The 15,514-nt window shown below is 40.2% G+C and overlaps 1 protein-coding gene and 1 long non-coding RNA gene across 2 annotated transcripts in view; one reads left to right on the top strand and one right to left on the bottom strand.

Moving 5' to 3' along the window:
- Positions 1-15,140, bottom strand: part of LOC112074700 (collagen alpha-2(IX) chain-like) — a 17,214-nt gene extending 2,074 nt beyond the window's left edge. Inside the window, exons 1-9 of the mRNA XM_024141817.2 lie at positions 15,063-15,140; positions 14,837-14,908; positions 14,303-14,338; positions 14,080-14,124; positions 13,810-13,842; positions 13,228-13,374; positions 12,962-13,016; positions 12,667-12,855; positions 12,457-12,534 (exon numbers count right to left, since the gene is read on the bottom strand). Of these exons, the coding sequence (XP_023997585.2) occupies positions 12,457-12,534; positions 12,667-12,855; positions 12,962-13,016; positions 13,228-13,374; positions 13,810-13,842; positions 14,080-14,124; positions 14,303-14,338; positions 14,837-14,896 (643 nt within the window). The 5' untranslated portion in view covers positions 14,897-14,908; positions 15,063-15,140. The remainder of the gene's footprint in view (positions 1-12,456; positions 12,535-12,666; positions 12,856-12,961; positions 13,017-13,227; positions 13,375-13,809; positions 13,843-14,079; positions 14,125-14,302; positions 14,339-14,836; positions 14,909-15,062) is intronic.
- LOC112074703 (uncharacterized) overlaps positions 1-15,514 on the top strand; it is a 100,290-nt gene that overhangs the window by 46,522 nt on the left and 38,254 nt on the right. The gene's annotated exons all lie outside the window — the stretch shown is intronic.

Raw genomic sequence — 15,514 nt, 5'->3', positions numbered from 1 at the left:
AAGGTAACCAGGTAGAAATGGGGCTCCAGGGCCCCCGGGGTCAGCCAGGACAGATAGGCAGAGAGGGTCGCCAAAGGAGTCCTGGGACCACAGGTGAGTCTAGACTTCACTTGATTTCTTTTGTCGTAACCTCTGAATACACGGTCATGATAAATACATAGGAGATCATAAACAGTTATGACAAGTGATGTCAGCTTAGCGATGCATAAAGGTTAGCTACTCTCTCAAGTGATGTCCTCTGTCATTCTGCAGGTCCACAGGTCTGAAGGGAGAGAAAGGTGACAAGGTGTAGGGGAGGGGTTGACAAGTGGACCCCCAGAGCACACCAGGTTGAGACACCACATCAGCCTGTTGAAATGTTTACACTCTCCACTATCCTGCCAAAGCTTCATTAAGTTAGATCTTTCAACTGCTCTGCTCTTTATATTCACTTTGTATCCAGTGCTTCAATGATGTTCTCTTGTCCCTTCATCCCCTGCCCCAGTGTCCCGGGCCCCCCAGGCTATGGCAAGATGGGCCCCAGCGGCCCGTGGGTCAGCAGGGGATCCCTGGAGTCTCAGGAACCCCTGGACAGCCAGGCCAGAAGGGCAGGGAGGGCCGGTGTAACCCTCTGACGTATGGAGCCAACCAATAGAGTGGAACCCTAAGGCCCTCCCCAAGGGCCCCTACTAGAGAGAGAGAGATTATTGAAGAGGAGAGGAGGCCGAGAGACCACAGAGAGATGGAGAGATAGAAGAAAACCAACCCAAAGACCAGAAGGCACTAGAGACAGAAGTGGAGGGGTGAAGAGAAGAGAGAAGAGAGAACAAAAGACCAGTCAATCAACAGAAGTCATCCTAGGAAAAACAAGTGAATAACTGAGCACCCATAGTTGATGTGGTCCTCTTCATCCATCCCTAATTCATCAAAGTGTTTGCCAGTTAGCTGTCCACCTCACCGCCTGTGTAGAAAATATATACAGATGTAGGATCTTAATTTGAGCTCAGTTTGCTAAAGCAGGAAACAATCCTGCAGCAACAGGAAACTGTTAATTATTATGTAGATTATAATAATGGACGTTTTTGTCGTGGTTTGTCTGATACATGCTGTACACTCAGATCCTAATTATAAGCAAGAACATGTTGTGTAAATTACAAACTAAAGAAGTCCGAGAAGCCTTTATAAACATCATACACTACACACACTCTATTAAATGTCCTGCATTGTAGGAAAGTTCATCCTGCAACAGCGTGATCAAATTAAGATTTTACATCTGTATGTGTAGGACCTTCTTCTAACTGAAGACTTAGTACTGGGCTGAAGGGGCTTTGATAAAAGGAGATAATGTGGAACACCACTAATCCTGCCTCTCTACTCTCTGTCTTATCCGTTCTGTTCATTCCTTCAAAATTTCCCAACTTTTAGCTGTAATTCATTCTATAAATATACATGCTAGTTTGATAATACCAGCAAGAGCAAATCGATCAGCCTCAAAAAACTACCTGCAAACTCTTCCTCATCATCACTATCACCCTCGTCTTTCATTCTGATAATAAAACTGCCCGTTGGGAGTATTAGACAGCTGCTTTGTGCGTTCTGCTTTGATCTTGCTTCTCTCTAGCAAATAGAAAACAGAATGAATAGAACTGACATGGCACTGGCCCCATTCCAAATGTTCTTTATTCTTATGCATGCTATTGTTTATGTTATTTCTATGCTGAATATACACCATCACTTGAATGAGTTGATGCTTAAACAGATTCTGTACGCTATATAAATGGCTTCTCCACCTTCTCTTCCCTGTTTGTGGTGAGAAGAACATAATGTCCCACCTCCCAGAGTGCTCTGTTTGTAAATATTAATAATTTACATAGTATTGGCTTTTATACCTTTTGTATTTTGGAGGTTGGCGTACAAGCATGGCTTACAGTGGTTGTTTGTTATGGTCGAAGATCTGTCATGTATCCACTACCAGTGGTTTTTAAAAAAATATTTTATAGGGAGTAATTTGTTCTGTAAAACAAATTATTTATGAGGGAATTGTGCCTTTTGTATAAAAGCAGATTGGATTTATATATGGGGTATTATTATGCTTTGGAAGGTATTTCATGGCGTGTCTTATAAAGTACAGGACATCATGTTCAATGGTAGCATTTTCAAAACTGCCCTCAAAAATCACTTTTTCTTGTTATATAGCAATCTATTAACAGTGTCTTACCACACTCCCAAACTTATTTTCAACAACAGATGAACTTGAAAGGGATATTTGCTCCTCGAGTACACCACTGGTGTACCTGGATTTTCAGAAATCCTGTTGAAAGATTCCCAGAATCAGGAGGGGATAAGCAGGAAATCTGTGAATGTTCCAAACAGAATTCTGAAGCTGGTGATTTTGGGAAAGTTCCCATAATTTAGCGATCCTAAGCAGAAGTACATTCTTATGACCACTAAGAGTTTTCAATGTCATTATCAAACATAAGAAAAAAGTTGAATATCCATATACTCATACCATCGCTGGCATCTCTGTGCCAACCAGCTTCTCCCGTATCCATTACTAACTGAGTACAACTTGTATGTCTCCTGCCTTGTATGTTGTGTTGTTTTTTAGTTTGACCTGTCATATATACACTACAGGGTGTCACCAACCGCTAGCTATGTAATGGATATCCACGGTTAGAATCATATAGATGTTCTGAAGTTGTTATTGGAGTTTTTCCTGAACATGTGACCTGTCCAGAGTATTTCCTGGTCAGGAATAACTACTGACCCATAGGTATACTAAATACCCAACCAATAACATATCTCCTCTTCATTCCTAGCTTTTACAAATATCTTGTTAAAACAACAGAACTGTTTCCCTGCTATTCTCAGTAGATCTGATTGTTTCTATGTTACCGTACATTTATTAAGCCATCCTGTGTAAAGAGATGGTTTTTTTATGGAAACTTCTGGAAAAGCAATAAATTTTGCAAAGCAGACATGTTGTTGATCAACAGATCAGAGACATCCAAGTATGTAATGTGACTAGTTCACTGTGGTGTTGCCACACACATCAATGTGCACAGTGTCTTTCCTTGGAAGGCCTTTCCTTGGTTCCTCTGATTGAAAGCAATACTAAGGATAAAAACTTTAAAGCACTTTATTTTAATGATTCTGCTTTTCAGTCTAGACTCTTCCCGTTAAACCGTCCTCTAAACCCACTGGAATATATGACCATGTCATTTAGTACAATAATTGTTTCTATTCAGAGATCCAACGGTTCCCACATGGTAGGGAAGAACATTCAGGTTTTACAAAAACTTGATTTTTTATTGTTTGGAATTGGTTGACCTGAACAACCAGGAAAAAAGAAATTAAATGTCTTTACAGATAATCATAATAAAGAACAATAAATAGATAGTTTTGTGTTAATGAAAATAATATGTCCTAGTTGTTAGAATGTTGACATTGATTGACCCTGTAGTTGACAGTGACATAGAAAGATTGATTACTGTATCTGATCTGTTTGGAAAAGCAGTCATTTCAACTTTTGAACTTTATTGCTGATTAGGTTCATTAATACAGGGGTTGTTTTGTTGGATCATATCTAACCCATCCTCTTTTTCTCTACATAAAATCACAAAACATTTACAAGGTTGTACAGCACTGAATTATGGGAAATAGATGGGAGTGCCCTCAGGATGTGCTGTTGCCAGTCAACTAGAGGAAGAGATCAAGGCTAAAGAAAAAAGTTTTCTAAAATGAGGCAAAGGTAGATGTGAGATAAAAAAGGGGTTTCATTATTTCACTCAAGCATACAGGCGAGGAGTTTAGCAATCATCTTACAGTATGGAGTGTGGATTTTGATCCTAATCTTTTATTGGTACTTTTGGTACACTTGTAAGCCACTTGTTGTTTGGTGGCGGGTGGAGTGGGTCATATGCTTGCCTTTTCTGCTTCAAAACATATTTAAAAATTCAAATTCCAGGTATTAAACAATAGCATTTAAAGTGACCACGGTATATAAAATAAAAAGCACCAATCATTAGACACAAAGTCTATCTCTAGTCCTCCCAGTCCAGGGGCTACGGCTACTACCGATGACATTATCAATGACGTCACTGGATATGATTCTGATGTCACTACGTTTCTCCCATGATGCGTTCAAGACAACTGGGAACCGAAAAAAAATCATGACGTCAGTGATCTTCAGGTTGGAAAGTTGAAGCTCTAGAAGAGGCCTGAGAATTCCGAGTTGGAATTCCGAGTTGAATGACCGTTCAAAACTATTTTTTCCAGTCGGAGCTCGTTTTTTTTTCTGAGCACCCAGTTGTTTTGAACGCGGCATCATTCTCTTTCCCTCTGTGGTTGGGGTGAGGCAGTTGGACGTGACTGACATTGACATCAGCCAATCCCGAACCAGAGACTGTAAATTCAGGGGGTGTTTATTGGCTGTGAGTGGCTGTCCTCAGGGTGATTTAAAGTAGATGGGCATAGTGTATGTTGCAAACAGTCTCCAAACAGTTCAACTGAAGGTCGTCAGTTTCGAGGTCAGAGGGGCAATGTCAGTCACGATAGTATTGCCCCACTCCTCGCTCTCGTTGGTATCCAATAAAGAAGAGTTCTCTCTCTCCTCTATCCCTGCTTCTCTCTCTTCGTCTCTCTCTTTCTCCCTGGTGTTGTGGGGCTCTTGATGGAGAGGTCTCAGTTAGACTCCTGGGCCCTTGACCCTGGCGGAGTCCTGTAGTCTGGGGGAGGTGTAAGCAGAGGCAGCTAGGCAGGCTGCAGCCTCACAGAACCCTGGAAGACCAGTGGGGCCGCCTTACCAGGACGACCAGCCTCTCCTGCCGAGCCCTGGGGGCCTCGCTCACCAGGCTTACCATTTCGAGCCACTCCCGTCAATACCAGGGGGACCTGAGGAGGAAGGGTTTTAAAGTTTTACCTTGACACCATGACTTCCTCGAGGTACAAGTTTGATACACTTTTTATTGTAATATTTTTTGTAATTATTTTGTACAATAAACTAAAACATACATAGACAAAAACAATAGACAATTTAACATTTACATACATACATTTCCACAAACATAATGATATCACATTTGCTCAGACCCACATGTTCCCACCGTATCAACACCCATTGCTGTTTCTAATGCTTGTTAGACTCTGCCCCATATTACCTCAAATGTTTCTGTCTGTAGCCAGATGTCTTTTCAATATTTAAATAATAAAGCCATGTCATGCCATGTCATGAAATATGCAGATAGTTGTATTAAAAGTAAATGTACATTGTAAAACTTCAGACTGCCAGCGCAGCTTTTTAACTCTGCCCAGAACTTTTGGACTTTATAGCACTCCCAGAAGGCATGAATTATTGACTCATTGTTAGTTTTACACTAAAGACACGACTCTGCAGTTGTAGTGTAGAATTTGTTAATTTTTGTTTTTTGTATATTAAATTCTATACATTTAGATTTGTTTATACTGGATTAAGAGTACAGTTTTGTTAACTGTAATTTTGTTCATTATGTTCCAACACTGCCTCCATCTTGTGCCAATATCTATTATTTTTAAGCCTTGGTTCCAATAGTTTATATTTTTTTCTAACAGATTGTCACTGTGATAGACTCTCTGCAAGGTGGTGTATATCTTACCTATCATATGAGCATCTGTTTTTGACTCAAACAGGATTACCTCAATATTTCTCTGATGTTCAAAAGTGTTCAGGTCGATATTTTGTCATATAAAACTTTTAAGTTGCATTTTTTTAAATCTAACATTCATTTAAATAGGCAAGTCAGTTAAGAACAAATTCTTATTTTACAATGACGGCCTACCCCGGCCAAGCCCTCCTCTAACCCGGACAACTGTGCGCCACCCTATGGGACTACTGATCACCGCCGGTTGTGCTACAGCCCAGGATTGAACCAAGGTCTGTAGTGATGCCTCTAGCACTGACATGCAGTGGCTCAAGAAGAACCACATTAAGGTCCTGGAGTGGCCTAGCCAGTCTCCAGACCTTAATCCCATAGACAATCTGTGGAGGGAGCTGAAGGTTCGAGTTGCCAAACGTCAGTCTCGAAACCTTAATGACTTGGAGAAGATCTGCAAAGAGGAGTGGGACAAAATCCCTCCTGAGATGTGTGCAAACCTGGTGGCCAACTACAAGAAACGTCTGACCTCTGTGATTGCCAACAAGGGTTTTGCCACCAAGTACTAAGTCATGTTTTGCAGAGGGGTCAAATACTTATTTCCCTCATTAAAATGCAAATCAATTTATAACATTTTTGACATGCGTTTTTCTGGATTTTTTTGTTGTTATTCTGTCTCTCYCTGTTCAAATAAACCTACCATTAAAATTACAGACTGATCATTTCTTTGTCAGTGGGCAAACGTGAAAAATCAGCAGGGGATCAAATACTTTTTCCCTRACTGTATATGTCACAAGTGAAAGCCTTGGGTGGCGAGTTGATACAATTCCATGTCTGGAAGGTTAAAACGTTCCTATTTATTCTACGAGTTTTATTTTCCCATATGAAGTCTGTTATGTTATGTCCGAGAATACTTTTTTAAAGAATGTCTTTAATGGGGTAATTGATATTACCGAAATGTAATATAAAAACTATTCTACCCATAAGATTAATGGGAGAATGTTCATATTAATTAGATGGTTATTAATTTTGTTGAGTAATGGGATAAAGTTATCTTTATATATTTGTTGTTTTTTGTCACTTATTAAGCATCATAAGTATTTTATATTTTTTTGGTCCACTTAAAGGATTGCTGTAGATCATGAGTTATTKTATTTATTTTTCCTATTGCCATTATTTCAGTTTTTTCCACTTTCATTTTATATCCTCGGACTTTAGAGTATCCCCAAAAAGTTTTTAACAAAGGCAGCATTGAGTTTCAATATTAGTCAGGTACAGTATATCAGGAGATCATCGTCAAATCAGTTTAATTTATATTCATGTTTATCAATACCTSTTACGTTTGTGTGCTGTCTAATTCTTTCTGACAGTAGTTCAATTGCCAGTGAAAACAGGAGGGGGAGATAGGACACCTGTCCTGTGCCCCTTTTTAAAGCAATTTCATCAGGTAATGTATTATTTGTGCATATTTTWGCTTAATGACTTTTATATAATATTTGTATTAAATGTATTATTTTAGCTGGAAAGTTGAATGCTTCCAAAGGTCTAAATAGAAAGGCCCTTAGACGGTCAACAGCCTTTTCATCATCAACAGCCATTATTGACAAATCAACATCTTTTTTGTGTGTTTTGTATTATTCTGAAACATGTTCTTGTGTTTGTTTGTGTCTATTTTTAATAAAAACCTGTTTGATTAATATYTATCAAGTCTGGTAAGATTTTTGCCATTTTGATGCTTTTGAGTTTTGTTATTATTTTATTGTCTCACTTTATAAAATGTATGGGTCTGTAATCTGCAGGGGACTCTRCAGATTTTCCTGGTTTAATATGACTGAAATAAAAGTTTGATAGATGGAACTCGGAAGCATTAGCATTGAGTGACGTTTGGTGTCATTGGKATAAATTGGGGCACCACTTTGTCCCAGAATCTAAAATACAATTCTATGTGAAAGCTGTTCTTCCCTGGTGCATTTCTCCGCCCGAATGGCTTAACAGTGTCTAATATTTATTTTTGTGTGATTTCAATTTATGCTTTATGCAAAATAGTATGCTTTATTTGAGTTTAACCTGTAGTTMTTGGCTCTTCAAAAGTAAAATATTATATTCCTGCTTAAGTTCAGAAATGTCATTTTCTTTTTTACCTAGTAAAGATTTTTTATTGGCTTTTTCTAAGATAGAAAAGAAAATCTAAGAAAAATGAATTACTAACTCAGATTGAATTTCTGTATTTTCTGAGTATGAGAGTTATCGTTCCCCTAAAGTACTCCTTAAAAGCATTCCAAATGATGTCGGGGGACGGCTTTTCTCTGTGCTGTATGTCTACATTTGTTATGGTAAAGTTTTTTTTTAACGTATTTAATACATTTCGACCCTTAATAAAGATGCGCTCTGTTCATTGACCATAATTATTCTCTCACTATAAGTGCATTTTCTGTTAGTGTAATTAAGCATGATACAGGAGAATGATCCGATATCACTGTATCATGGATTTTAGAACCCAGTATATTGTTGTGAGCATTTRTGGAATAAAAAACTTGAAGAGCTTTTCAAACGTTGAGGAAGTAAAGAGTAGTCTTTTGGGGATAATAATCTCCAGGTGCCTGTAAAATATTTGTAGTAATGAAAATATTCAGCCTCTTTGGAGGTTCCTTGAATTTCCATTTGTTTTTTATTGCTATGCCTGTCTAATTGGCTGAATGCTTGATTCAGGTCAKCTGCTAAAATAATAGTTCCTGTCTGGGTTTGATACAGTGCATTCAGAAAGTATTCAGACCTCTTGACTTTTTTCACATTTTGTTACGTTACAGCCTTATTCTAAAATTGAATTAAAAATCATTTCCACTCGTTAATTCACACACATACCCATAGTGAAAAGAAAAACAGTTTTTCCAGGAAATTTTGCAAAAAAACAGAAACAAAACTGGAAATATAACATTTACTATAGTATTCTAACCCTTTATACTTCAGTTTACTTTTCTTTGTTGAAGCACCTGTTGGCAGCGATACAGCCTGAAGCTTCTTGGGTTTATGTATCACAGCTTGGCACACTGTATTTTGGGGAGTTTTCTCCCATTGTTTCTCATGCAGATCTCTCCAGGTCTGTCGGTTGGATGGGGAGCATTGCTGCACAGCTATTTTAGGTCTCCCAGAGTGTCAATTGGGTTCAAGTCTGGGCTCGGCTGGGCCCTAGGACGTCACAGGACTTGTTCCGAAGCCATCCTGCGTTGTCTTGGCTGTGTGCTTCGGTGTTGTCCTATTGGAAGGTGAACCCTTCACCCAGTCTGAGCCCTGAGCGCTGGAGCGTTTTTTCAATCCCAGGATCTCTCTGTAACTTTGCGTCCATTCATGTTTCCAGGTCCCTCCGCTGAAAACATCCCCCAAGATGTGTGCCACCACCATCTCACTGGTGGGATGGTGGCCAGGTTTCCTCCAGACGTGGCATTGGCAATTACGGCCAAAGAGCTCAATTTGGTTTTCATCGACCAGAGAATCTTGTTTTCTCATGGTCTCGAGTCTCTTAGGTGCGCTTTTTTGCAAACTCCAGTGGGCTGTATGTGCCTTTTACTGAAGGACTGGCTTCCGTCTGGCCACTCTACCATAAGGCCTGATTGGTGGAGCTGCAGGATGGTTGTCCTTTTAGAAGGTTCTCCCATCTCCACAGTGGAACTCTAGAGCTCTGTCAGAGTTACAATCGGGTTCTTGGTCACCTCCCTAACCAAGGCCCTTCTCCCCCGATTGCCCAGTTTGGCCGGGCGGCCAGCTCTAGGAAGAGTCTTGGTGGTTCCAAACTTCTTCCATTTAAGAATGATGGAGGCAACTGTGTTCTTGGGGACCTTCAATGTGMCAGACATTTTTTGGCGTTGTCATTATAGGYCATTGTGTGTAGATRGATGAAGAAAAAAGTAATTTAATCAATTMTAGAATAAGGCTGTAATGAAACAAAATGTGGAAAAAGTCAACGGGTCTGAATACTTTCCGAGTGCACTGTAGCTTCAATTCTATTAAAAACATTAGGTTTGCCACTGGGGGATATACAATGAAAGTAATGTCTATTCTTCCCCATGTAAGGAACAATTSAAAATTAGAAAACGTACCTCTTGGTCCGTGTGCCGGGATTAAAGTGTGTATTCTTGTTTATCAGGATGCCTAGACTTCTGATGTTACTACAGTAGGTGGCAGCATAGACCTTTCCAACCCAGCTTCTCTTTAAATATTACATTTCTCCTTTTTTGAAGTGTAGAGCTTGCAGGAAAACCACATCGCCTGACAATCTTTTTAAATGTTCAAGAACCTTGTGCTTTTTTTTACACATTCCATGTAATCATTTTGATTTTGTTAGCCTTATAGAATCAGAGTTAACCTCGTCTGTTRTGTCCGTCATTGAAGAACCAGATAAAACCTTTTAGCAGACACGTCATATGAGGGCGTTTGGCATCCGATGGATATGSAAAAGTCATAGTATGAATACATAGTTATTGTTATTGTATAGATCTGGCGGACTTACTAAACACAAATTATTTGTTTTAAAATTATGGCTGAGTGTTGGAATGTGCCCCTGGCTATCCGTAAATGAATAAAACACAAAACTGGTGCCATCTGGTTTGCTTAATATAAGGAATTWAAAATTATTTATAATTTTACTTTTACAATTGATACTTAAGTATATTTTAGCAATTACATTTACTTGTGATACTTAAGTATATTTAAAACCAAATACTTTTAGACTTTTACTCAAGTAGTATTTTACTGGGTGACTCACTTTTACTTGAGTCATTTTCTGTTAAGGTATCTTTACTTTTACTCAAGTATGACAATTGGGTATTTTTTCCACACCCACACATCCATAGAACAGTGATTGACATACAGTACATGCTATATTTCCCCCTTTGTACTGTCTTTCAGTTTCCATGTAGCCAATTGGCATTGGCTACTTCTATCGTTACTTCACAGAGAAGAACAGTTACTTGGGGAAAGTAGAGTATAGATTGCATTGGGGAGAGAGGGAAAGAATATTGTCTCAATTTACGATAAGCTGGTCTTAGGCATCACTGTGATGATATATTTGTCATGCTTTGTCCTCAGTGCATTGGGGTCTCCTCCTCCAACTGGAAAGGTTTCTTGCAGCTTGTTTAGGGCTTCGTTGGCACTGATTCATTCCATCCTTTGCATTTTCTTCCATACCTGTTCCTGTATTCAATATGCTCATGTTGTTCCATCTCATTCTGTTTTCTTGCTGGTCCAATTCAACTTCTAGTTTTCAAATGGCAAATGTTGTTGTCTTGTTCGTTCATGCGCACACCTTGTATGTGCATGTCTGACACAATAGCCTCTARTTTCTTTCGAGCGAATCTACTTTTTAAAAAACAGATTGTAGCAGTTTGTTTGTTTTGGTGAGCATTGAGAGTATTTTAGCTTTGTTTTCCTGGAAATCCTTTCGGTGTTAATTACTCTTGTTTGCGTCTCCAAGTTGCTCCTGATCTTTTCCTCTGGGGGAAGCCATGGCTTGTTGGATTTGTGCAGCCGAGCCGCTTTATCAACTGATTGGTTCGCTGTCGTACATAACTGACTGCTCACTCTCTTACAGTTGCTGGGGATATATTGATTAAGCAATTTTAAGAGGCTTAATTTAAGCTTTGTTCTCTGGATTCTACATACTGTATAACCACAGTCTCTACATACTGTATAACCACAGTCTCTACATACTGTATAACCACAGTTTCTACATACTGTATAACCACAGTTTCTAAATACTTGTATAACACAGTTTCTACATAACTGTATAACCACAGTCTCTACATACTGTATAACCACAGTTCTACATCTGTATAACACAGTTTATACATCTGTATAACCACGTTTCTAACATTACTGTATAACCACAGTTTTACATACTGTATACCACAGTTTCTACATACGTATAACCACAGTTCTACATACTGTAATAACACAGTTCTTACATACTGTATAACCAAGTCTTAAACTGTATACCTTACAACTGTATAAATTCTCTACATACTGTATACAACACAGCTTCTTATACTGTATAACACAGTTTCTACATATTATACAAGTTCTACATACTGATATTAACACAGTTCTAACATCTGTATAAACAGTCTCTACATACTGTATAACCACAGTTCTACATACTGTTAACCACAGTCTTAGTAACATTTGTATAACCACAGTTCTACATACTGTATAACCACAGTTTCTACATACTGTATAACACAGTTCTCTACATACTGTATAACCACAGTCTCTACTACTGTATGACCACAGCTTTACATACTGTACGACACAGTTCTGCATACTGTATACCACATTTCTACATACTGTATAACCACAGTTCTACATACTGTATAACACAGTTTGCTACATACTGTATAACCACAGTCTCTACATACTGTATAACCAGTCTTACATACTGTATAACCACAGTTCTACATACTGTATAACGACAGTTCTTACATACTGTATACACAGTCTCTACATACTGTATAACGACAGTTTTACATACTGTATAAGCAAGTTTCTACATACTGTTATACACAAGTCTCTACATACTGTATAACACAGTCTTACATACTGTATAACCACAGTTTTGTTGGTACGAAATAGAGCTACTCACACCCCATGCGTCTTATCGTATCACTGCACACTTTACAGCAACTGATAGTGTGTACAGGACGTCACGGCTGAGTGTGTGTTGTGTGTGGTGTGTGTTGTGTGTGTGTGTGTGTGTGTGTGTGTGTGTGTGTGTTGTGTGTGTGTGTGTGTGTGTGTGTGTGTGTGTGTGTGTGTGTGTGTGTGTGTGTGTGTGTGTGTGGTGCTCCTGGGGTCTCACCTGGTATCCCTGGGGGCCCTGGCTGGCCAGCATGTGGTTTACCAGGATTTCCTCTGTCTCCCTTCGCTCCTCTCTTTCCTGAAAGAGAGAAAGATGGAGCCATGGAGGGATGGAGGGATGGAGAGGGGCCAGTGGTATTAATCTGTTATATTACTCTTTGAGTGATCAGTGTCTCTTTTTATCTGGAAAGTCACCAATTTCAGTTTCTACCTTTCAGTCCGGTGTTGCCGATCTGTCCGGAGGCTCCAAACATGCCAGGGATGCCGCGGGCGCCGGTGAGGCCATGTGGGCCCTGAGCACCGGGAGCTCCTGGGGGTCCAGGAGGACCAGGGGGACCCATGACACCYGCTCCACCCAGTACGGCACGCTTAGCGCTCACCGCTACAGCCGCCAGACGCTCTGGATGAGGAGGATAGAGGATGTATATTAGCTATAGTACGTATACAGTCAATGTTTTACCTGGATACAGTAGACTCAGTAGATTTATAATGTTGTGACCTCTTACCTTGCAGCATCTTCAGAACCACCTCAATGATGTGCTGGTCTGATGCATCCCGTCCCTGTAGAGGAGCAAGGAGAGGGAGAGAGAGGGAAAGATGGATGGTAGGATAGTAGATGTAAGATGGAGGAAAGGAATGTAGAGGAGAGGAAAGAAAAAACCAACCAGTCATCAAGCAATCAGTTAGTCAGTCACTAGCATTCTCTATTGAGGGTAATTATACCACTATCTCACTAATCTGTGCTGTTATGTCAAAGCTGTTTAGGACTCACTGCTGCCCCCACAATGCCTGGCATGCCTGGTACTCCTCTCTCCCCATTGAGGCCGCGAGGCCCAGGCAGTCCTCCTGGTCCCTGGTCTCCTGGTTTGCCTGAGTCTCCTGTGGGGCCATTGAACCCTGTCTCTCCCCTCACTCCTTGCTGTGGAGGAAAGAGTGGCAGATGAGACCCAAAGTGACACCACTGTTTGATAGATTAGCATTAACTAGCTTCAACTACCTTAGAGTAGGTTCAACTAAATTCTACTAGTTTCAAATAGCTTAGACTAGCTTCAACTATCTTCTACTAGCATTTACTAGCTTCAAATAGCATCAACTAGCTTCGACTAGCCTCAACTAGCTTTAACTAGCTTCAACTAGCATTTACTAGATTTGACTATCTTCAACAGGCTTCCACTAGCTTTGAATAGATTCAGCTAGTTTCAAGTTGCTTATATTAGCTTTGACTAGCTTCAACCAGCTTCGATTCGTTTTTTGACTAGCTTCGACTAGCTTTGACTAGCTTCAACTAGCTTCGACTAGCTTCCATCTACTATGAATGAAGTGCGATTGGGAGTAACCCCAGTGATGTTCTTACCTGTCCTTTGGGTCCAGGCTCACCACCAAAACCCTGCCGGAGGAGGACAGACAGACAGACAGACAGACAGACAGACAGACAGACAGACAGACAGACAGACAGACAGACAGACAGACAGACAGAAAGGTCAGTCTGAAATCCTAACTGTGTAATACAGTTAGGAAGGTAGAAGTTTCCCCTTAGACTCAAACCTTCCTCTTCCAGAATGTGGCATCCCCCTTTATGGCATCCCCCTTTTCTCCCCCGTGCCATCCTGATAAAGCCACTCACCTTCTCTCCTTTCTCCCCAGCCAAGCCTTCTACACCAGGATCACCCTGAAAGACGAGAGAGTGAGAAAAAATATATATATTGATCATCGGCTATTACAAAGATTTTTTTTATTACAAATTGCTATTACAAAGCCTATTTCAATTGCATCATACAGGAGTCATTTTGGATACTTCATTATGCGGCTATGGCATTGGTTTAAATCACAGGCTTACTGCTACTCACAAAGTCTCCCTTCGCCCCAACTTTTCCTTGGAATCCCTGTGTAAAGAAAAATGAGTCACACAGTAAATACAGTCAAATACATAATACATTATAATAAAGAGCAAGGCCAATATATTGATCCAGCTAAGGACTGCAGGAGACACAGTAAGAAAGATGTAGTTCCATCTAAAGACATGGGAGATGACGACTCTAGTACTATCATTTATATTGCTACGGCTCTGTGTGGGACAACGGCAGCATCTTTATGAGGCTGGAGGATTTGTGAGTCAGCACTGCCACCAACAGGCCATTTGGGTAACTGCATGATCACATGTGTATGATATCGACAGGAATGCATCCTCATTGTGGCTTCGACGTTCAACATTAAAACGAACACACACATGCACTCGCACGGACACARACAAACAATATGTCTCGATACAGACACATCCGTAAACTCACAGATGCAAGAGCACACACATATATTTTACTCACAGGTACACACAAAGATTAAGGGTATTTTTCACACAGACACACACAAGCGCACACACACACCTTGTCTCCCTTGGTTCCTGAGATGCCTTGAGCCCCTGGGACGCCCATAGGCCCTCTCATACCCTTGTTGCCCTGAAGACACACAACAACACTTAGATTATTGTCCTGGCTAGATGTGTGTTTACTTTTTATTTTAAAAGTGATCTCCTGTCAGGAACCGAAGTTAGAGAACCACAGATTTAGCCAAAAGTACATGTTTCTGCTGAGATGTGCAGAAGTGACTTACAGCCTTGCCGACAATACCCTGTGGCCCTACAGCTCCCCTCTGGCCTCTGTCACCCTGAGGGAGAGAGAACGAGAGAGAGAGAGAAGTATGATTGCATGAACTTGTTATAGCTATGGACTGTTATAGTGATAGATGACGTTAAGCTGTGGGACTTGTTATAGTGATGGGAGAATACTCTGATAGTCCAGGAACGACCTCCATACCAGCTACAACCAGGGAAGATCCAGGCTCACCTGAGAGAAAAAGGAGAGAGAACCCCATAACCTACTGTGGATAGTGTGTCAACAGCAACCTTGGAAAATCCTCTGCATTAACAGCAGACTTGTACATTTCCTCAGTAAACAATGTACTGAGCAAACTGTCAAAGTTGGCTTTTTACCATAATGACTAACAGATCAATTATCTTACTGCCACATCATAATTGACAAACAACAAAACAAAACCAAGTCTCT

Source organism: Salvelinus sp. IW2-2015, unplaced genomic scaffold, assembly GCF_002910315.2.
Source record: "Salvelinus sp. IW2-2015 unplaced genomic scaffold, ASM291031v2 Un_scaffold2768, whole genome shotgun sequence".
Lineage (NCBI taxonomy): Eukaryota > Metazoa > Chordata > Actinopteri > Salmoniformes > Salmonidae > Salvelinus > Salvelinus sp. IW2-2015.
Note: the sequence above shows the minus strand (reverse complement) of the source record. Positions and strands in the feature narration are given on the sequence as shown.